This window comes from Notothenia rossii (genome assembly GCF_949606895.1).
Source record: "Notothenia rossii genome assembly, chromosome: 5".
NCBI lineage: Eukaryota > Metazoa > Chordata > Actinopteri > Perciformes > Nototheniidae > Notothenia > Notothenia rossii.
Genome location: NC_136903.1, coordinates 70,527,141 through 70,549,089, shown reverse-complemented (window position 1 = coordinate 70,549,089; position 21,949 = coordinate 70,527,141). Strand labels below are relative to the sequence as shown.

General features: G+C 39.2%; 4 protein-coding genes across 15 annotated transcripts in view; 2 read left to right on the top strand and 2 right to left on the bottom strand.

Annotated features, from left to right (window-relative positions):
* Nucleotides 1–16: 16 nt before the first annotated feature.
* inpp1 (inositol polyphosphate-1-phosphatase) lies at nt 17–4,537 on the bottom strand. Its single transcript, XM_079682128.1, has 6 exons — nt 4,252–4,537; nt 3,274–3,479; nt 3,128–3,188; nt 1,990–2,190; nt 1,730–1,904; nt 17–1,085 (listed from the first exon to the last, which is right to left on the bottom strand). Exons 2-6 carry the CDS (start codon nt 3,475–3,477, stop codon nt 602–604), a joined length of 1,125 nt encoding a protein of 374 aa, XP_079538254.1. The 5' UTR covers nt 3,478–3,479; nt 4,252–4,537; the 3' UTR covers nt 17–601.
* A 1,449-nt stretch (nt 4,538–5,986) lies between these two features.
* Nucleotides 5,987–7,739, top strand: LOC307039320 (protein S100-B-like). The gene is made up of 3 exons (XM_079681249.1): nt 5,987–6,638; nt 6,827–6,970; nt 7,589–7,739. Exons 1-3 carry the CDS (start codon nt 6,633–6,635, stop codon nt 7,727–7,729), a joined length of 291 nt encoding a protein of 96 aa, XP_079537375.1. The 5' UTR covers nt 5,987–6,632; the 3' UTR covers nt 7,730–7,739.
* A 44-nt stretch (nt 7,740–7,783) lies between these two features.
* On the bottom strand, nt 7,784–17,573 carry LOC307039318 (bile acid-CoA:amino acid N-acyltransferase-like). 9 transcript variants are annotated; one of them, XM_079681239.1, is made up of 13 exons: nt 17,269–17,573; nt 12,377–12,486; nt 12,143–12,263; nt 11,159–11,368; nt 10,687–10,786; nt 10,322–10,512; nt 9,780–9,955; nt 9,558–9,674; nt 9,320–9,405; nt 8,601–8,694; nt 8,411–8,491; nt 8,201–8,336; nt 7,787–8,038 (listed from the first exon to the last, which is right to left on the bottom strand). In XM_079681239.1, the coding sequence occupies exons 3-13, from the start codon at nt 12,216–12,218 to the stop codon at nt 7,938–7,940; spliced, it is 1,368 nt and encodes a 455-aa protein (XP_079537365.1). In that variant the 5' UTR covers nt 12,219–12,263; nt 12,377–12,486; nt 17,269–17,573; the 3' UTR covers nt 7,787–7,937. The 9 variants fall into 9 exon arrangements, with proteins under 9 accessions (XP_079537372.1, XP_079537365.1, XP_079537364.1 ...); XM_079681238.1 differs by lacking the exon at nt 17,269–17,573 and adding an exon at nt 15,321–15,533; XM_079681240.1 differs by lacking the exon at nt 17,269–17,573 and adding an exon at nt 15,321–15,533 and having other exon boundaries at nt 12,377–12,475.
* Nucleotides 17,574–19,811: 2,238 nt separating this feature from the next.
* itga7 (integrin, alpha 7) overlaps nt 19,812–21,949 on the top strand; it is a 37,594-nt gene continuing 35,456 nt past the window's right edge. For 2 of the 4 annotated variants that reach the window (XM_079680653.1, XM_079680650.1), the window contains exons 1-4: nt 19,812–20,258; nt 20,538–20,694; nt 20,859–21,013; nt 21,458–21,613. The gene's annotated coding sequence lies outside the window, so the exon portion shown is untranslated. The remainder of the gene's footprint in view (nt 20,259–20,537; nt 20,695–20,858; nt 21,014–21,457; nt 21,614–21,949) is intronic. The other 2 variants (XM_079680652.1, XM_079680651.1) reach the window with 2 other exon arrangements.

Here is a 21,949-nt window from a genome sequence, read left to right as displayed (position 1 = left end):
TTCTGTCAGTCCTCCATTCGACCTCCACTTTTTTTTATTTGATCAAATACACGAGGCTTCCTTGACAAATTGACGAAATCTAAAGAGCCAGACAGGAATCTTTAAATGCTATTGGTTTTGATTGATTAGCACAGGGTTTCCCATTGAATTTCCACAACCTTGTGAATAAAAGCATAGACAGTATTTAAAAAAAATATTTGGTCCAGACCAGATGTTTATCTTGTTATGGAAACACTTGAAAACTAGACCTGCAAAAATTAGTTTTTATAGTAATTTTTCATGCAAAAATGTCAGAAAAGCCATTTTAGCCTCTCGAATATAGTGATATATTTTCCTAACTGTTTTATATTATATTAAACTGTATATCTTTGGGATTTGGACTGACGGAACAAGACATTAAAGAAACTGGCAGATGAATCGTAAGAAAATACTTGCAGCTCTATTGCAAATATATCTCATTTAAAACAAGACAATATGTGTTTAAAATATTTCCTCCTTCACCTTTATCCTTCTCTTTCTACGTATACAGAAAATAAGAATATGATCATATGTGCAACAACAGCTGCTTCAGCTTGTGTTGGTTACATCCTGGCTGGTTCAGCTACAGCTTGCCTTTCAGAGGGGCGATGATGCGGCTGATCTGGGAACAGTCTCTGTACGCCACCAGGCCGCCATGGTTGGCCCAGCGGTCCGCTCCTTTGCACTCAGTGCGGGGCTGGTGGTAGGTCAGTTCTGCCTCTGCTCCTGAGCTGGACTGCAGACACTTGTGGAGGTCCACCACCCCCCCTCCCAGGGCCCGGAGCAGAGCGTGAGGGGCGCAGGAGTCCCACTTGAAGGTGCTCCCCCCCGACAGGACGTAGACGTCAGCCAGGCCCTGGATGACACACAGGATCTTGTATCCGGCTCCAGAGGCGAACATTAGCTTGTCCGGGCCGCACAGTGAGGTCAGGGCTTCCTTTACCACCGGCTTCTCACTGGAGCTCAGCACAGCAGACAGCCCCCCAGCAGGTCCTGCTTTAGGCCGGGTCTCTGAGCAGACATTGATGCTGCCGCAGGACACCCCCCAGAAATGCTTCCCCTTCCAGCTGTGAACACAAATAATTAGTGTTAGGGTGAGAATATTGTACTTTACTCTCTGTCTGACATCTAGTGCACATCAGGAACAGTACGTTTTTAGAGCCTGCTGCATACGAGCAGTGAGAGCATAGACTGTATGGACAGGTAATCACATAAGTACAACTGAAAGATTAACAAAACGTTTTTAGGGGACCAACATTTTAAAACTGTAAACCCACTGTGAAAAAGTTATAGTTTTAAGATTAAAATATGGTCAATAACTAAACTGGACACTGCCATGGTAGCCACCTGTATCGTCTGTTTTACTTTAAATGGGACTATTATTTGGAAAATGAACATCATGCTGTATTGAAGAAGACTTTAAACTAGTAATCGAGACCATAAACTACTCAATGAAATGTTTACTGGGGTAATCAATCAAGTGAGAGGTAGGGTCATTTTCTCATAGACTTATATTCAATCTGACTTTTATTTTGCAGCTATTGAAGTTGCCCCACGCTAGAAACTATAAAGGATGCAGATTTAAGTAATTTAAGCATTGGCTTCCCTTTTCAGACCTTGAGGCCGTTGCTTTGGCGGAGAGGGAACCAGAACAGTGTAGAAACCATACGATGTAAAAAGAAGAAGTATTACAGATGTTTTTTAAACTCACCCTCCACCTGCTGGGTCTTTGTAGTTGAACGGCTGGTTGATGACGCCCATGACGGGCTCGCCTGTGCTGCGGAGATAAACCCCGATCAGGACCAAGGCACAGTGCAGACCTGAGGGGAACAGGCGGCCCTCCTCCAGCACCTCCTCTCTGCCCTCTATGTACTGGCTGGTGGCATCTTAAAGCAAAAAAAAGAATAAATCAGTTATTATCTCTGCTGTGCTTTCTGGATAAATGCATCAGACAGGAACACAGCAGCTCACCTATGGGGTCGATCCAGATGCCGAGCTCTGACGGGCTGAGGGGGACCGTCAGACCGTCGGTGTCGGCCTGGATGCTCGCCGGGTCCTGGTGGATGGCCCGGGCCAGCAGAGAGGCCGCGGTGTGGTCGCCGTCCAGCACGGAGGCCAGCAGCGCCGCTGTGTCTTCCTCTGTAGCGCACACTGTCACCGTCACGCTCTCTCCTGTTAACAGAGGGAGAAAACCAAGTACTCCTTTGATTATTTAAATATTTACACTGTGAGCTTAAATATTTGGACAGTGACACGTTGATGTGTTAGCTTTTTGTTCTGATTATTTTAGATGAAAGACGTTGGACTTTGAGGTTAAACTGCAGATGATTTAATCAAGTGTTTATAATGTTTAAAGTATTGGGTCCACCCAAATGAAGGTTGAGTGATTATTATTTCATTCGATCTTTAATCTTCCATCATATAATTAACAGACAAAAGCTTCTATATTCCTGCAGCCCACGACACTCACCAGATTGTTTTAGTTGTTATCAGCTTATCTGTTTCCGTTCATCATTTGATTAATCTGAAGACAATTTTCTTGATTAATCATTTGGGTTAAAAGGGCAGAACAATTTCCTTAATTCCAAGTCTTTAAATATTTTTTTTTGATATTACAGAGATAAATAGTTTGACAAAAAACACCATGAGAAGTTATCAGGCTGGGCTTTTGGAAATTGAGATTGTGTGAACCTTTTTCAATCCTTTTAACATTTAACAGACCAAATAATTACTTGTTTGTTACGGACCTAACATCAATTTATTCAAGATGAGGCATATCACAAGAGGATTAACAAAGTAGGTCATAATGAAGGTACTGCTTTGTTGATACTTTCATGTTGCAAATCCTAAAATACATTTAAACCAAAACCAAAAATGCAGGGAATTGTGTGTCTGTAGGACATGTCGGTCGCCAGGTCAAGTTTTTGGACTCAGTGTCGACCAAAATAATCAGCTCTTAACTTGTAATTATTTTTTAATACAATCACTATCTGTCCAAACTCCACTGTGATTTTGACAAACTAAAGTCCGCTTTGAGCTTAAAGTCATTAACATCCAAAAAAAAAGAACATGAACATGTACTGTGTTAAGTAAGATATCAAGTCATTACCTAGTCCATTTTCAAACTTGTTGGACTCCTCTCCATTGATGAAGTCCGCCATCTCAGGGAACTGACCGAAAGAAGAGACAGGACATGATTACAGACCAGCACCAGTGGATTATGACAGCCCGTGCTTTAGGCCAGACATTTCCTACCTTAACACCAACATCATGCCGGATCATCTCCTGGATCACCACGTCGGCCAGCGTCTTGAAGTCCTGGACAAACTTCTTGTTCTTGTCATCTCCGGTCTTCTCTTGTACGAGAAGCTGGAAGAGGGGAGCCTCCTGCCTGCAGACACGAGCCACGTTAGCCGCTTTCTCTGCCACCCGGAGCAGCAGCCTCAGCAGATCAGCCATTCCTGAGCAGAAAGAAAAGAAGAGAGGGTTTAGTCAACGTGTGCGAGAGAGAGAAAAGGAGAGAGAAGGCAGGTCACACTTTGCACACAACAAGCTAATTATAGCCTTAAAATGAAAACAGGACATATCTGAAAAAAGACGAGTGCATGAGGGAGGAGAGAGTGGCCTCAGGTGTTTTGCATGTGAACCACAGTAGCCTATCTCTGCTGAAATGCATAACACCTATGCAGATCGCTATCCTCTCTAAACACTTCAGGTATCTCCATTTCCAAATGATTATTTAAAAGTATGGAAAACAAAACTGTACATTATCTTATAATAAAATACTATGAGGGTAACAAAAATACAATAAAACACACTGGGGTGTGTAGAAAATGACAATTCGCATTACACAGTGGTGTTTGCGTTTAGGCATGTCAGTGGAATATTACAGTAAATGTTTTCTGGAAATGGAACAGGGCCTCTAATGTAGTTCGTTTGTATTTTACCGTCACACAACTTTACCATTCAAGTTAATTTCACTTACATTAAAAAAACGTATTTGCCAAGGGGGGTAATTTGTAGAGCTACGTAGTGTAGTACATTAAAGGTCAACACAATATAAACACAAATGAAACATATTTTTTTTTAAAAGCATGGACAATCTGCTCATTTCTGCTCTTGATATCCTGTCGAACAGGATTTGCTAGGGTTTCATATGAGATTATATAACGAAGCAAAGACTTTGAAAACGGCAGAGAAAAATAAAACATTGAGAAATGATTGAAAGCTTACCTAAAACCAGGTTACACACTGCTTATTACCCTTTCGTCTGTCGCTCACCGTGGCTGTGTTTATTCTGTTCGTCCTAAAGTCACCAAACGCCGATATTTCGGTATGGCAGGAATGTGAGCGAACGCACAGTTTCACTAAAATAGCAGAATTACCGCGCCGCTCCGGTTTCTCTACGTCAGAGCGAGTTTCCTCCTGAAGTAAGGGCGGACGGTCCTTCACATCTAGGCTGGCAAACTATAGATGCAGACAGGCGCGCAACCGAAGAGATAATACGGTACTTTTTACAAGGAGCAGACAACAGGAAGTGATGCCGCGCTTCGTTCAAATGCACATGGGAATTTCAAGCTTCGATCTCGGAGCAGTGCGTACATTGGCTTGTTTTGATAGAAGGTTGTATGTAGACATACAATACTGTATATATAAAGGTTGTATATTGTTGTCTACCTAACTAGGGTTGTTATGGGACGTTTAACATATTGTGTTTAAACAACGATTTATTTATGCAGTTTATTTCCTCAAGTTTCCTGTCATAGTTAAAATGCCCAGATGTTCATGAAAATCAAGTCGAAAGATGTCACTTTTAAATTTGAATACATCTTGTTCACCACCAGAAAAGGTGGGTCGTGGTTTCATATTGAGTTGTTCAAGAAGTAGTCAACAATTTATATTTGAATCCTCCTTTAATTTCTTGAGAAAATGCTTTGCAGTATAAAACGTATGTAGTGCTTTGGTTACAGACTCTCTCAACCTCCGACACAGCTATTTTGAGTTAAATGTATACTGCGGTCAAGCGCCAGCCTCCACTTCAGAAAACACAGTCAAGCCAGCCCGCACGTTGTATTGAGGCGCGAGAATATCGTATGCATTACGGTAGAGGCCTGGAAAACTGCCTTCAAAATAAAGGCGCTTACTCGGTCAATAACAAATAAACCTAAAAAACATACCAAACATATTCATATATATATTGGAGCTTAAATTAAGACATATGTGCTATATAATGTGATCAATAATTATTTAAAACAAACTAAGTATAACTACCTCATTATAACTGAGTGTATGAAGTGAATGTAAAACTTAAGGAGTTTCAAAATAAAATACGTTTGAAATCTCATATATGGGCTATCGTCCATCTGTTTTTAGAGAATAAAACCAAAACTCTCCAGTATCAAAGACTAATATCACTACAGGGTGATAGCAGGACACCCCATAGTCACTCAGAGAAAATCAGGACAATCTGATGTAGTTTCAAAATAAAAGACCTTTGAAGTCTCATATATGAGCTATCATCCCTCTGTTTTTAGATAAGAATAAAACAAAAACTCTCCAGTATCAAAGACTTGTTTCACTTCAGTGTGACTGTGAAACTCTACATCAGATTGTCCTGATATTCTCTGAGTGACTAGATGGGGTGTCCTGCTATCACCCTGGAGTGAAATAAGTATTTGATACTGGAGAGTTTTTGTTTTATTATTATCTAAAAACAGAGGGATGATAGCTCATATATGAGACTTCAAGGGTATTTTATTTTGATACTGTACATCAGATTGTCCTGATAATTTCTGAGTGACTAGTTGGGGTGTCCTGCTATCACCCTGGAGTGATGTTAGTATTTTATACTGGAGTTTTTGTTTTATTCTTATCTAAAAAGTGCTTTTATTTTGAAGGCAGTTTTTCCAGGCCTCTACCGTAATGCATAGGATATTCGCGCACCGCAATATAACGTGCAGGCTGGCTTGACTGTGTTTTCCGAAGTGGAGGCTGTCTTGACCGCAGTAAATGTATTGGCAAAAAAGGTTAAATATGAACGTATTATTATTGTTTACATTTATTTATTATTAAACCTTACTTTTGCCCATAGACGTGTTGCAGACTGGAGAGCATCAGAAACAAGTAATGAACACATAGGAATTCTCAAATGTGTCACTTGTAGCTCTACAGTTATCTTTATTAAATAAAGGTGATTTTTGATTTAAAAAACAAACAAAAAACTGTACATTGAATCTGCAAGTGGACATTATCTGAAGGACTCAACACACCCTCCCAAACAGTCGCCTAAACAGATCACAATAGCATGACAGAAAACAGGGAAAAAAGCACCAATTATGCAATTCATAAACTGGATTACATACACACAATATAGGCTAAATGTTGGAACTTGACATCAGAAATGATAGATTCTAAGAGAAAAGGCTTTTTGCACAAGCCCTGACCACTAAAATCCATTAGTCGTGCATTACGTAGTGCAAGGCAGTTAAGGAAGTTTGGTGTGGTGGATCAATACAGTAGAGTGGTCAGAGTAAACTGGGCGAGGCAGTCGACACAATACTGAACAAGTCATCATTCCCACTTACGATCCCTACAAGACAGAGGTGTTTCTTCAGATGGAGGTAAGAAAGACTAAATGTTTAGAGTTTATATTCCTAAAATATAATATTATAAGTGATGCATCACATTACAATGTAATTAAATGTATAAAAACTGAGAAAAATTGTTGTCTCTATCACAACGCCCTAAGATGTGGGTAAAACATTCTTCTAGTAGTGTAATGGGATTTTGTTTGAATTATATGTTGCAGGCCTTAAACGAAAATATGTCGGAGCTGGAGGGTGGCATGATCAACATCATCAAAGTTTTCCACAAATACTCGGGTAAAAAGTGCAAGCTGAAGAAGACAGAGCTTAAAGATCTCATCAACAATGAGATGAGTCATTTCATAATGGTAAGTTATGGAATTATATATAAACTTAACAACTTTTTACTAAAGATACTCAAGCCTTTGTTTTTTTTACATATACCTTCCAATGTGCAACAGTTAGGATGTGTATAATTTTAAATGTAATAACTGGATATATTGAGCGTGGTTGGAATTTAGCTTAGTAGTGTTTCTGAGGTTTTTGTGCTTTAGTTGAGTATTTTCTGCTACTTTATGCATCTAGTTCCCTACAATTTGGAGGCAGATATTGCACGTTTTACTCCCCTGCATTTATTTTATAGTTTAGATGCTTTGCAGACTCAGATCATTTTTACAAGTATAAATCAACTAACAACATTTTAGGTCAAGCCTTAGATAATTATAAAGTTTAAAGCTAACCAAGCATGTAGACATGCATTGGTGAACGTTTTACAATGTGGAAGTTGTACAGACATTTAACAAACATTACTTTATGACCACCTATGGGTTAAGCAAGTTTGATCCCATCCAACAAACGTGTTTTCTGGTGTAAAATAAGCATTTCAACCTCAAGTTGTCACCGACATATGTAAAGACTTTTAGACTCGTAAATAATTTAGATTTACTTCAAATGTTTCTCTTTCATTTGATGTTTCTGCTGAACAGAAAATTCACGAGAATGACGTTTTGGATCAGCTCTTTGCGGACCTCGACCAGAATGGAGACCTGGAGATCGACTTCAAAGAGTTCATCGGACTCATTGCCATGGTTACCTCAGCATGTCATGACCTCTTCAATCCAAAATAAAAAAAGTATTATTTAGCATGTAAGCACATTAAAAAAATGTTCTTTACAGAATAAGCTGCAGTTTTTTTGAAGAATGTTTAGTATTATATAAGTTATAAAATACATTTATATATGATGGAAAAAAAAACATTGAGGCTACTTAAGGGGTTCCTCAGCGTTATTGATGTGGAGCATCTGAAGCCAGACTGAGATAATATCGTACAACAATTCAATGTCTGAGGTTAGTTTCCATAAATTCCAGGATCTTCTTCCAGGAATCTTCCTGGGCAGCAGCGTGGAGTGCAAGGTGACCTCCCCACAGAGTGACCACTGCAGGAACAACAAAATAAGCAGCAGTATGATAAGTAATACTTTCATTAGTAGTTACATACTCTATATTACAATAACCAGTCTCATATTTAACCTGGTATGAAAACAAGTAAAAAATATGACATGGCTCAATGTAAAATAAAGCTCTGTGATAGGGCTTACGTTTTTGTGGTTTGACGCTCCACAGGGACGCTCTTGAATTTGGTGTGTAAGGTGGTTCAATCAGGTGACCGGCACCAGGGTACGACAACCGTGTAAACAGCTGGGATTTACCTGCAGCACTCAGGGTCTCCTCAATCTGTTGACCAATAAAAAAGCATTAAGCATTACTTGCTTTCCAAAAATTATAATTTGTAATATTGAGTTACTTACCAGGTTCGCATTTTCTATACTTGAAGCACTCAAGTCATCTTCACCCACTATGTACATTAATGGACATGTGAGATGCTCTAACTGCAAAAAAAACAAGATGTAACTCTCAAATTAAAACTTTAAAAAGCAAGTTGATGTGATTATGTAAGCTAAGTGTGCACCCTAAGCATGTGTGGTGTGGTGGGTTCACCTTCACTTTGCTCTCAGGGGAAAGGTTGACAGGCAAGGAGACGGCTCTGAAACTCACATTGCCCTGATCATCATACGTCCAATATTTCTGGTCACTAAAAGGACAAGTTAACAAAGACCAGTCCAACTTATATACTTTTTTAACCAGTTATGAGAAATAAAAAAATGTGGATTGTGATACACATATTCTGCCTCTCAAATGTAATGTAATTGGTTAACATCAGAAAATGAACAACACCCTGTTGTATTTAAGAGACTAAAACTAGCACTTAAAACTACTTTAAAGACTTTCATTCCTGATGCTACACCCGTCACATGGATTACTGCAATAATCCCTTACGGCCCGTCCACACGGCAGCGTGCGTTGCTTCAACGGAGACGCTTCCAATTCACTTTGAATGGGGCGACGTCAGGCTTTGCCGAACTGCATTGTGGTTCCGTCGCGTCGCCTCCGTTGCTTGCTTCAAAAGTTGAGAAAAGTTCAACTTTTCAAGCTTCGACGGAAGCATCAGCCAATCAAATAATATGCCAGTACAAGCGCTAGCCAATCAAACTGCGTGCTTGTGTGTCCGGGCCGGGAGATTCATGTGGTTCATTGGTGGTGGGTCGCGCGCCAGACACGCCCACCAGCAAGCTTCAACGCACGCTCCCGTGTGGACCTACCGTTAGGGATGTCTTGAAAACAACTTCCTACAAATTGCATATTTATTTAACATCTACTTTTCAATTTGTTCAGTCCTGCCATCTGCGTCTGCGAGCTTGATGGTGCTTCCTGCTGGTCCATTAATACAAATCAAACAGGAAGGCTGGAGGGGAGAACAATAATTGTTAAAAGTCAACGTGAATTTAGCAAACATATAACAAATAACTTTTTTATTGCTTGGCATATAGTACATTTATTCACAGGTGGGATATTTCATTGATCAAACTACAGAAAAAGTTATTTCTTCTCACTTACTTTGATGTCAGAATGACTGGCAAGCCGGAGAGTCAGGTAGACTCCAAATGAGAGTCCTATGATCCCAATTCTGTCGGGATAGACCTGAGGATGATCTTGAAGTAGTTTAAACGCTGACTGTCCAAACAAAACAAAAACAAATAATATTTATTAGGGAATGACAACTGACATGTATACATGAAGCAGAAATAAAGAAATTATGGTTAAGTTGAATAATCTTACTTTGAAATATGGATCACCAACATTGATCCGATTTTGTGGGCCAGGCAAATCTTTGTGCCCTATGTAGGCAAGGGAGAAGCTAGCATAGCCCCTTGAGGCAAAAAGGGCGGAGCGGTACTCTACCAGTCCTCCACCCATTCCCCACAGGTCCAACATGGCTGGAAATGGGCCTGGGCCTGCAGGAAATCAGTAATAATATGAATATGTATTACATTTATTTAGTTTTGCACCTTTTACAGAAAATGCTTCACAAGAAAGAACAAAAAGTTACAATTAAGACAGTACAGTAGGTGCTGTTCAGAGGTCTGTCCACAGCAGTATTACAAATGTGAGATGTGTAAAATATGGGCAGAAATATAGGCTAATGAATAAAAAGATCAAGATAAGAAAATTAGCAACAGTATGTGAATAAATAATACATTACAAATAAATATCAAACACTTGCATGGACCCAATATTAGAGGTGAAATGCGACACCATGTGGCCAGACCTGAACCATGCAGCTTTTACATTTTGTGGGGAAAGTTAAAATTCGTGCTCACCAGGCGGTAAAAACAACGTCCCGACAACTCCGTTCTGGCGAATCTCTATTCTCCGTACGCCTGGTGCCATGTACCAGCGCTCAGCAGTTAAAGCAGCGAGCTCGGTGCTGGGTCTCTCACTGGGTGAAACATGGCCCTTCAGTAAGGAAATGAGCATTACGTATGGAGTCTCTACTTTTTTTTTTCTCAGCCTGTAAGAAAGACCACATTTTCAGTCAGATCACCCATCTTCTGTAGAGATATTGATATCATTTTTTCTTTCTTTTTCTTTAAACTCTGAACACTGAACATGTGAAATGAATGACAGCCACATCTTAGGTAGTTGTTATATATTAAGCTCTCAGGGAGCTTGTGTCATCACCTACCTCAAGCCTTCTCTGGCCCACGGAGCCGGCTGCAGTCCCCATAGCAACCCCATTGGCTCACAGCCCAAATATGAACCCCCGACTGAAGGATCCCTGGTCACTATGAAGGAGACAGAGAGACAGAAAAGGGAGAACATCACCAACCTGTTAGTTAATTCAGATTCAATGTTCAAAATGACAGTGCATCAAAAACAAATATTTTTGCATTCACCTGCGACACCAAAGTTATTTAGATTGGTCAACAGCACATGAGGTAACAGGGGAACAAACAAAAAGAAAAAAATATATATATCTTTTTTTTATATTCTTATGAAGAAAGATGATTTGAACTTTTTTTCTCACATAAACAATCCGACTTCTTTCAGAAATTGTAACAAGTGAATAATGCTTACTCTTGTTGCAATAACAATAATACAAAGTTAAAACATAAAACCCAACACAGAACATACTTTACAAGGAAAATTTGACTCACAGTTTACAGTCCCATTTACATTTGTATTAAAATGGGCAAATGCTTCCCACAGGTCACCATCATCACTTTGCATTTGTGCACACACTGTGACAGGACACCGTGGGGGCAGGAAGTGTCCTCTAATGCTGATCTTGTCATCTATGAGAGCACGGACAGGAGAGGCTGTCAGAAGCGGGGCTAGTCTACAGCTGCTCGTCCAACGAACTCCACCTGCGGGTAGAAGAAAAACACACTTGTGATAGAGCATTTATAAAAGTTACATTATAGAATACATTTTTATGATTAAATCATGGTTTAACTTCGGATCGTAATGCACAAACACATTTAAAATGAAGAAAAAGTTATATTTAAGCGTCAGCTACGTTTTTACATACAATCTCAGAATTAATAAATAATTGTTGGTGCAGCATTTGAAACCAGTATTTCAAATGCTCTAAAGTCAAAGTATTAGTTATTGTGTCTTTGGTTTGTGTATTTTAACATTTGAATGTATTTGGCCGATGATTTTATCCAAAGCTTTTCACAAAGGCCTTTTCCCCACATACACGCTCATCATTGGTCTCTAGGTCACTTTGACATTTGGACAGGATTAGATCACTAAACCTACGATTAATTAACAACCATGACTTAATCCCTGGTTTATGCTTTAAAATAATAACCACATCCTTGCCTCATTGTTTTAGTTTATTTCAAAGTATACAGATTTATCTCACCAGGTACTTGAGCTTTATGTTGGAGATGGCAGAAATTCATAATTATAATCCTGAAGATTGAAAAAAATATTTTGGTGTTATTTTAAACTTTAAATAAAAGTTGTTCCTGGGAGAATTACATGATCTCAGGTGTTTTAAATACATCACAACTACAGAAGACCTTCATGAAAAAGCAGCATCAGTATGCAGTACCGCAGTATGATTTTAACTTATTGCTCACTCACAATCTGTTCAATGAACATTAAAAGCCAATAAGGAGCAACATTCTTACCCACAGTGCGCTGAATACATGCCAGGTTCCTCTGTACAGTGTACCATGGTATCATCTTCCCTCCAAGAGCTATCATACTGTTGTCAATCGAGCTCAGACCATCATGATGTGTCTTTCTATCCTATTGAAGAAGGACAAAAAGAGGTAGAATACATGAAACCCGTCTGCCTGAAGTCAGTAGATAAGGTTCTTCTGCCAAGTCAATGTAGTTAATTATTAAACCTTTTAACTCACCCAGGAGTCCGGGTTAGACTAGACTGTGCTGCAACGGTATGGCAGAGTATGACAAGACTAGTTTCTCTGATGATTGTCAAACGTTGAACTTTACACCCTCTTCAATCCCCCTAAAGAGGAAGAGCGTTAAAAAACACACTGGCTAAATCCTGAAAAGTGTGGATTTTTCCAGTTTGCTTGACGGTTTTTTACTAAATTGTCCTTTACTTAAGTAAAAGCAGAAATACAAAACAATCTTTATATTCTGTTAGAATTAGGTAGTGCTCGCTCAATTGCAGAATCAAAAGTAAAAATGCTTGTTGTCTGTTTCTTCTTCCCCCTCCCTCTATAAATATAACATTGCCACAATGTAACTGGTTGAGGTGGAGTTCAGTTAATCTATTGTTATACTGTTTGGATGTTAAAGAACATCTCTCATAGTGCATTATATGTTATACTCTCAAAAATGTATCCGTGTCATATGTCATGATTTGTTACAATTTGAACCAGAGTTGATTAATTTAAATGTAATTAAAATAAATACACTATTTTCACAAGTTAAACAAAACTGCATTTATTTTATAAACAAATTAGGTCAATAAAGTGTAGTTTGAAAGTTTGACTACATTGGTTGTTATTGGTATATTTTAAAGATAAGGAAATATTTGGAAGAAAATTCATGTTTTTTCCTAGAAAGTAAAATATATTGTTAAGTAAGGGACAACATATCTTGATGAAAATGTGTTTTTTAAACCACTATGTAATGATTACAGTGCTCATAGGCTACATGATCTGCTTGCATTGATTCATAATAAATGATTTAGCTTGGCTAACATGTATTTCTATCGGTCTGAGGCATAAATATCAAGGCTAGAAAAAGAGTAGGCTATGTTTTGTATACGTTTTGCTGCCACAGGGAGCCCTCACGGCAGAGAAAGTGCCTGCTAAAGAGAACTTAACCTGGTGGCAAGTAGGGGTGCAACAACTAATCGACTTACTTGATTAAAATCGATGACCAAATTAGTTGCCAACTAATTCAGTCGTCGATTCGTTGATGACGTCATCACGTGTGTTTTACACGCCGTTAAGCTCCAACGTTTTTATTGGTACTGGAGACATTTAAAAAATATATGTCATGTTTTATTGCTACAAAAACATTATATATTGCAGTCTTAGTGTCGCCAACTTGTTTCTAATATGCAAAAAGACAAAAATATTCGTCTATGGTGTATTCTCGAGAGAATTCAAAAGGATTTAGGAGAAGAGACTGCGGTACTTTAGAGAATCCGAATGCACTTTCACTATCCAACGTGTTTATGATGCGCCAGCGGACGTCATTTTGTGCATCTGCTGCTGTGGGGAAACTATGGAAACTACAGTTTTCTATACATCGGACTACAACATGGATGTATAATATGAACGACGGACTCATCTATAGACTGCACCGTGCTCTGATGCTGTTGCTTTATGCACAACAGAGAAACATATTCTTCATGACCTAAGTTGGAATTGAAATAAAAAAGTGAAAACTTATGCTCATCACCCTCTCCCTCCAGTCCACATTAATATAAATGATCCCAATACGTATGATTGTATGAACTATGAAAAGATCTTAAAATCAATACAAATGTATTTATTATAAACATTAGTCTTTAACACCTATATCACCATTCAAACACCTTTTAAAAGTTGAACAAACCCCACACAGCTCAGTGAACTGTTGACTTTATTTGATAATTTCAGTAAAAACTAACGTTCATATTTCTCTTTTTGATTATAATACTGATGAACGTTAAAAAAAAAAGAAGCACTTTGGCAACTTACCACATACGTTTTAAAATACTTAATAAGCACCGTAACTTTCATGATATAATTTCTCCGTCATAATCGTTTGTGTCCGTGAACGGCCGACTGTTGTGTTACGTCAAATGCGTCAATTAAAGTCAAATGCTGCGGCTGCGGCTGCAAGGCATTGTGGGGCAGCATTTTCTCCTCTCCTTTCGGTTAGGGAGGTCAAGTTTTTTCTAAGCTAAAGGAGGTTATAACGGAAGTTTGAAACCTCCTTTCCTATCATTCTAGAGAATTCGAAAGGCACTTATCATGGCTGCCACTGAGAGACTTCCGGGTCATTTGTGTGCGAGGGGGCGGGGCAGTTTACACACACCTGCTACATGCAGCAACACACGGCGCGGATGGCGGAGAGAAGCGCTCCAAGGTGTGGTTAAATGTTACCCGTCTCGATGTGGACAATGCTCTTTGCCAATAGAGCAATACAAGTTTAGCATGTAAGGGCGGTAACATGAGCCATTTGTCTAAACATTTAGCAAAAGTGCACCACATCCAGACTGAGAAATGCACCGGGTCTTTCTAGTAGCTCTGTAGCCCCATCCACGAGTAACTTTTCCACGTCAGCAACACACGGAGTTAACAAAATGATAGAAACATGGGTTAATGATTATAGGTAAATGAGTTATTTATTGTGTTAAAGTTTCAGCTATTCTGTTTACAATATGTTATCACATTTAATACGATTTGTTAAAACATTGTTGTTTCTTTTGATGTGAAACATTATTTATTTAATTTAAATAAAAAAGCTATGTTCTGTTCACAGTTTGTTTAGTTAATTTAATAATATATGTATTTTTGAATCAAGTATTCATCTTTATTGTCTTCATTGTTAGTTTCCACATGCCTAAAACAACCTCAAGCTAAATCTAAAAGTTGATGGCTAAATAAGAGCGTTTGAGAAATTGTGCAAGGCATAATATTCCAAATAGTCGATTAATCGTTTCATTAATCGATATCGATCATCAAATTAGTCGTTTGTTGCAGCCCTAGTGGCAAGCGAAAATTGATACAGAAAGAAGGTTAAAATGGGAGTGGATGACCTCCTGAACTCCTTCAATGGCCGAGACAAAAGAAGCGTGAGGAGGAAAGTGAAGTAGTAGGAAAGGAGCTGATCTACCTGATGACTCTGCAGTCTTCCAGGGCCGGAGCGACAGGCCTCGGGTTCAGAAACCCACTTTTAAATAAGATAGACAGGCCGGTGTGTTGATTTGTGACTTGGTTACACAGCTAATTTCATAGAAAGACGTTTCACTTCTGCTACTCCCGTTCACCCCCAAGGAACATAATAACTAACTACACTCGCTCGGATATACACATGCACGCACCACACGTGTCCCCCCTCTATGGTTCCCCCTCTCTCTCTCTCTTAAAGGGATAGCCTTAATCTGCATTACCCCTCTATTATAACTCCCCTGAACGGTATCTGGGTCAATTTGAAAGTGCATCTCATTTTCTGCTGCCTGGTTGATCCCTCGGAAACATGCTGCCAGCGATCATTTTTACTGAGCTCTGTTTAGTATTGTCTATTTCCAAAAATTATGATAAAGTAAGTCTCCTATCGATGCCAAGCTGCAGTAACACTTTGGCCCCCGTTGCACAGTCTGATTTTTTTCCTCCCAGGTAAGTGCAATTTATTTAAACACTACAAACAAAAACGCAACATGTTGTAACCAGCCAGCGGCGGAGAGTATCAACTGTGAGACTTCTTCACGGGTTGTTGTTGTCGATATGAATGAAGAGAGACTGCTAGCTTTAACTTTACTGAGAGAGTTCACTGTGCAGGTGGACGCCATGATTAATTCGTACAGTCTGATCCCATTCAAGTAGCCTATGTCAAATCAATACATTAGCTTTTTTGTGTGCATAACTTACTGTCGCATTGTTCTCTGGTTTGTTTTTCTTGACATTTGCTCTACAGGGTCTGGTTTTACACCCTTAAATCTATGCAAGATAATGTAGATAATGATGATGATGATGATGATGATGATTGTTCTCAAACGTATTGGCCATGCTTGCAGCTATTGATGCCATGGCTCAATAGGGGTCAAGTCTTTCAGCAACCCCACCTGTTATAAATTAATGTTGTTACGTATGCTTGGTACGAATCATATTAGGGTACACCTTTTTGTATTTATGTCATTTTAATATGTTAATAAGTAAATAAGGAAGGCATACCTCTAGATCAGTTGTTATGACAGTAGAGAAAATATACACTTCTAATCAGGGGCGGATCTAGAAAAATATCCATGGGGTGGCAAGAGGGTGGCAGGAGAATTTGAGGGGTGGCATCCCCTGGCAGAAGTATATGCTGATTTAATCGCAGTCATATCAATCAAAGTTAACTTGGAAAGCCACAATATTGATATTTGAACTCAATAACATAGGTGACATTATTGTGGCACATCAGTAAAGCCTTACATATAAATTAGAGCTGTCAGTCGATTAAAATATTTAATCGCGATTAATATCGCATGATTGTCCATAGTTAATCGCGATTAATCGCAAATTAATCGCACATTTTGTATCTGTTCTAAATGTACCTTAGAGGATTTTTTTCAAGTTTTTAATACTCTTATCAACATATGAGTGGACAAATATGCTTTATGCAAATGTTTATTATCATTTGAACAATGACAAATATTCTCATGAATATTAAACACAACAACCTCTGAACATTACGTGTGTGTGTGTGTGTGTGTGTGTGTGTGTCTGTGTGTGTGTGTGTGTGTGTGTGTGTGTGTGTGTGTGTGTGTGTGTGTGTGTGTGTGTGTGTGTGTGTGTGTGTGTGTGTGTGTGTGTGTGGATCGTTGGAGCTACTCAAGGCATACGCTCGAATGGGAGCTGCCTGGACGCTGCAATCATGTTGCGCGCACTATCCGTGCTGAGTGTGCTGACTTTTCGTACAATGTCCCTCTGTCTGGCAACTTGCATAAAGGCAGTTGTCGGCGAAATGCCGCTCCTCTGTTTTCATTTAAACAGCTCCTTATATCCGTTAGCGCAGCTAGCTAGCACCAGATGCTAACAACAACAATACACGTAAGGTCTGTCTCTCGCGCCACACATACCCTCCCGGTCCTCCCGATGGCCAGTCGCTGCCTGCCGGTGAGCGTGGAAGTGTGGTCTGCCGCAAGCGGACGGCAGGAGCGGGGCTGTCAGCATCAGCTTGTAGATGGTATTTTAAACTCGATGCGCTCTGAAACTACGGGGCGGCAGGACGAAAAATACACATGCGTTAATCGCGTTAAAATAATTAGTGGGGTTAACTTGACAGCCCTAATATAAATATATAAGGTGGCAGACATAATGAATTTTAACTGAATGAGTTGGTTTCACTCTTAGACCAGCAGGGGTGCCAAATCTATGCAGACTGCTGCAATAAGTACATTAATTAACTGTCTCATCGATGTTTTGTCTGTATGAATATGATAATATTAAAAGGGATTTACAGCTGATAGGAATGATATGATTGTTAAAACAATCATATCATTCCTATCAGCTGTAAATCCCTTTTATGATTCACATATTCAGTGTTATTATTAAATAAACAATATTTTTTGGAGGAGTTAATGATGAATGTTCCTCAAGATGCATGCTCACCCTCCTTCAAATTTGAAAGACAAGTAATTACTATCATAAATCAAAAATAATCAAAAGAACAGTTCAGCGCCCCACGACTTCATTGCAAACAGTTACAACCTTGACTTTACATCAGAAAGAACAAATATTAAAGAAGTGACTAACTGCATCAGTTAGGGTTAGAAAACGTGTATTCAGCTAAAACATATACATCGCTGCAGTTATTATCCAGTGGAAAGCCCTTACCTACTGGCTAGTTAAATCAAAGTGGTTACTTTCTGTTGGCTGGGCAGTGTTGTTTTACACACCGTCTGATTTGACTTTCTCAGGACTTGAAACTGTTTTTTGGGGGCAGACCCCCACAAAGAAGAAAAATATTTACACACGTAAGGTCATCATCTTAACAGTTTATTATGCTCATCAGTCATCCGTGAGCAGAGCATCAAGTTGTCATGCCTATTACAGCTGAATGTGGCGATTACCATCTTCTTTAGCAAAACGCCTCACAAACGATTTAGAGCTATGGTGCATTTTGATTCAATGCCGAGTACAGCCAAACTTGACAGGCTCTTCTCTGTCTTTGTAGACCGCAAACAGTGGAGGCGCCAGAGTATTTGTGTTGGGTAATCTATGGTAGGGCTAACCCATACAGTGGTGGGGCTCAAGTCAGTATTTGCAATGTAATTACATACACGCTATATCGCCCCCCTTGACAGTGAAACGCCACGCATGAGGTTTAGATTATTTCCCTGTCTCAATCAAAATTGAACTGTATGAAATAAAAAGGCATGTAGGAAATAAATTAAATTAAATTTGTCTTGTAGTAAATAAAAAGGGCGACCTGGAGCCAATCCTCCAATTTCCCCACAAGTGAAAGAGTTGATATGCTGAAAAACCCAACCCCTGCAGGGGGGTCTGGGAGATTTTTTGAGATACTAACATAAAACACACATTCTGGTACCCTCTTGAGAAGAAAAATAAATAAAGCTATTACTCCACGACATATTTAAAAAAATGAACGCCTTTTTTGTTACTTTGTTCTGAAAGCTGAACCTGCTGCTCCTCACAGAGAGAAGAGGGAAGAGGCTGTGTGAGTGACTTTACATTGTAGATAAGGGTGGATAGCCCCCATTGTTCTGTGTGTCAAAATGAAAGACAGCCCACACACCTATCAATCATCAAACCGTGGGGTCTTATTTCATTACGTGTTGATTTCTATCAACACGTAATGTTGTATCGATGTATATAGAGATGTACTACAGCAAAAGTATTCTCCGTCGGGACTTCCTGCAACAACACCACGCCGTTATCGTAATTCTGATTGGTCAGAAGACATTATCAAAGATCTTCTATTGAGAAGACGATCACTACGTGACAAAAGTTTTCAAAACCGTTTCTAGTCTTCGGTATTTCGAGACAAGTGGCTACTGAAATCAATCTTACTAACTGCTATCTGTGCAATTTACTCCGCACGAGTTGGCGGACTTTATTTTGCTTACTTTAACATCATTGTTCATGGTGGGGCTAAGGTGGGGCTAAGCCATTTCTTGGTATGGCTGTAGCCTACCCCAGCCATATCCTGACCGCAAATACCTAATTTCTTCCGTCTACTTGGATCCGAAATGCTTCTCGTTTTGCGCTGTCCCCCGTTCCAAGGAAATCGCCGCCAATCATATTTCCAAGCTCGCCCAGGGGGGGAAGGGTTACAAAGCTTGCGTCTTGTGCTGCATTAACTTGCACATTAGATATTTTCTCTCATAATTGTCCGCTGAGCCACAACTTTTCTTTCAAAACAAAGCTGCCAGCTGGGGTGGCAAGGCATTTTTCTGAGGTGGCAGCTGCCACCCCGTGCCACCCCGTAGAACCGCCACTGCTTCTAATACAGTCTAATATGTTTTTTTCATACTATATCATGCATACTATGATCACTAGCCTAAGTTTTGAGTTTGAATGTCAACAATCAAAGATCTGACACCTTTTGGAGTTAACTTTTGATTTAGTCATTCAGGGTGTGGAGGGAGAAGTTGGGAAATAAGGAAAAGTGCCAAAGGACAATCAAATAAAGAGTGGGTGGATGCAGAAAACAATACCAGTAGTAGATCAGGGGCTTAGGTTTCAATTCAAGTTGGTTTCAATTTCCAGGGTTTCCTTTATACCATACAGAGACATCTTCTTAAACTTGCAACCAAATGACATGTTAATTAAAGTTGTGCAGCTTAATGGAAGTGATGCATAGCCAGATTGCCGACAAATCATTTAAAATGTTATCTTGCATACATCCAGTGGCGACTGTTTCTTGTGAAGTAAGGAATGCTGTTGGACAACTTGTTTAGGGTGGGACAGACAGACAGGTTGAAAGGTTTCTCACTGCAGAGGCAGATTCACTTCTTGTTACACCATATCACAGCAGTTATGGTTTCAGGTGTGTTGTTCAGTCTTGTGTGTGCTCTCTGTGTGATCCTGTTCCCGGCTGTATGGGGTGAGTTTTATTTTGTTTTTTTATACAAACATAGAATCCTAAGAACTTCCTCAGTCGAACATTTTTAACTAATATAACACAGAGTCATGTTGAATTAGTTACCTATCAGGTGACACAGTTTCAATACTATAACTTTGATTTGACTTCTCAATGACAGTTGGCATTAGCTCGTATGCACATGCCTGTATAACTTTTTTGTTATTTATCATCAGTACAGTTTTACTCCTAAGTCCATAACCATCACAACTCTTTACCAATACCATGTGTTTTATGTTACAGCGTATGATTGTAGCAGCTATGTGGACTCCGATGGTAACCAACATAATACTCAGCAGTGTGGCATCCAGTACTGCTGTGGAAACTGTCAAAAACAATACTGCTGCAGTGACAAGACAAACCGTTTCAGACGATCAAAACAAAAACTCTGTGAAGGAAGGTGAGTTTTTGTTTTGAACCTGCGTTTGAATGAATTTAGTTTCAGCATAAGGAAAATAACTTTTTATTTCAAAACTAGATTTTTCTGGGATTGTGTTTTGTATAATGTGACATATAAATAGGTTGATTGATAATGAAGTGTTTTCTTTTGCCCAATTGTTCTAGCCTTGCAAAACTTTCCCCTATTCCAATTCTTGGAATCATCTTAGGGTCTGTTATTATTCCTATTATCATCTGCATGGTTGTCATCGTCTGCTGTGTGGTTCCTTCCTGCTTCTTCTACAAGAAATTCCGAAAAGGACGCAACCAAAGGCCCCGAAGTAGGTCACATTTTTTTTCCCAGTAACATTTGTGGAGGACAACTTTGTTTAAAACTAATGTTATGTAGGCTACTGGATCTGCAGGCTGTAACATTTGAAGGAATTTGGCTTTATGGGAGATGCAGTTATAAACTTTCTTGCCAAGAGTTATATTGATGGATAAGAGTTAAATTTGATAACGATCTCCTGTGTAAGCCAAGTTAAATATGAAGTTAGCCAGCAGCATGTTAACTTAACTTGGAACAGGTGAGGTAAATAAAAACTGTTAGCCTGGCTCTTTACAAAGGTAACACTATCTGTCTGCAAGTCCCTTTAAGTTTGACATTTTTCTATTGAACAAAAAAACAATATTTTCTCTCAGTATATACAGTGACACAATTTGAATCGGCTGAGTATTGGTACCTTGTTTTTTAAAGCAAACTCAACCTATGACTTTACCTACAGCTGCAAGAAACACCCCCACTGTTGTCAACGTGCCGCAGCAGCCACACCCCCCACCTGGATATCATCCGTCCTACCCCGGCTACCTTTTTGTACCTGCTCAGCCTGGATATGGAGGCGTGCCCCTCCCTTCAGCACCGCCTTCATACTTGCAAGCCAGTAAGTTATTTCATGACATTTATTATCTTAACATTGGCTTGTGCATGCAAAAGGAATCAGGCTGAGACGAATAAACGGGTGTAGCAGGCTTGGTTAATTTCACCCAGCAATCTAATCCACCTGGGTGTTTAGTTTCAGTTTACTGTCCTTTACCATATCTACATCTGATTTCCTTTAGAAAGTTAGTTGATTTGAGGGAAAAATATCAAGGCTTTGAAAGTTGAAAAAATAATAATCATACTACACATATTTTTTTACGCAAGGATTAAAAATGTGAACTATTTAATACTTTTTTTATTCGTTCCATCACAAAAATAAAAAACAAAATCTGTATTA

What these genes read in the sequence shown, in the direction of transcription:
- inpp1 (XM_079682128.1), bottom strand. Translation starts at nt 3,477, where the DNA reads ATGGCTGATCTGCTGAGGCTGCTGCTCCGGGTGGCAGAGAAAGCGGCT. An exon ending in GGCATGATGTTGGTGTTAAG is followed by an intron (nt 3,189 to 3,273) that starts GTAGGAAATGTC and finishes TCTTTCGGTCAG; the next exon opens with TTCCCTGAGATGGCGGACTT. An exon ending in CAAGTTTGAAAATGGACTAG is followed by an intron (nt 2,191 to 3,127) that starts GTAATGACTTGA and finishes CTCTGTTAACAG; the next exon opens with GAGAGAGCGTGACGGTGACA.
- LOC307039320 (XM_079681249.1), top strand. An exon ending in AGATGAGTCATTTCATAATG is followed by an intron (nt 6,971 to 7,588) that starts GTAAGTTATGGA and finishes TCTGCTGAACAG; the next exon opens with AAAATTCACGAGAATGACGT.
- LOC307039318 (XM_079681239.1), bottom strand. Translation starts at nt 12,218, where the DNA reads ATGATAGCTCTTGGAGGGAAGATGATACCATGGTACACTGTACAGAGG. An exon ending in TGTAAATGGGACTGTAAACT is followed by an intron (nt 10,787 to 11,158) that starts GTGAGTCAAATT and finishes TCTCCTTCATAG; the next exon opens with TGACCAGGGATCCTTCAGTC. An exon ending in GAGCGTCAAACCACAAAAAC is followed by an intron (nt 8,039 to 8,200) that starts GTAAGCCCTATC and finishes TTGTTCCTGCAG; the next exon opens with TGGTCACTCTGTGGGGAGGT.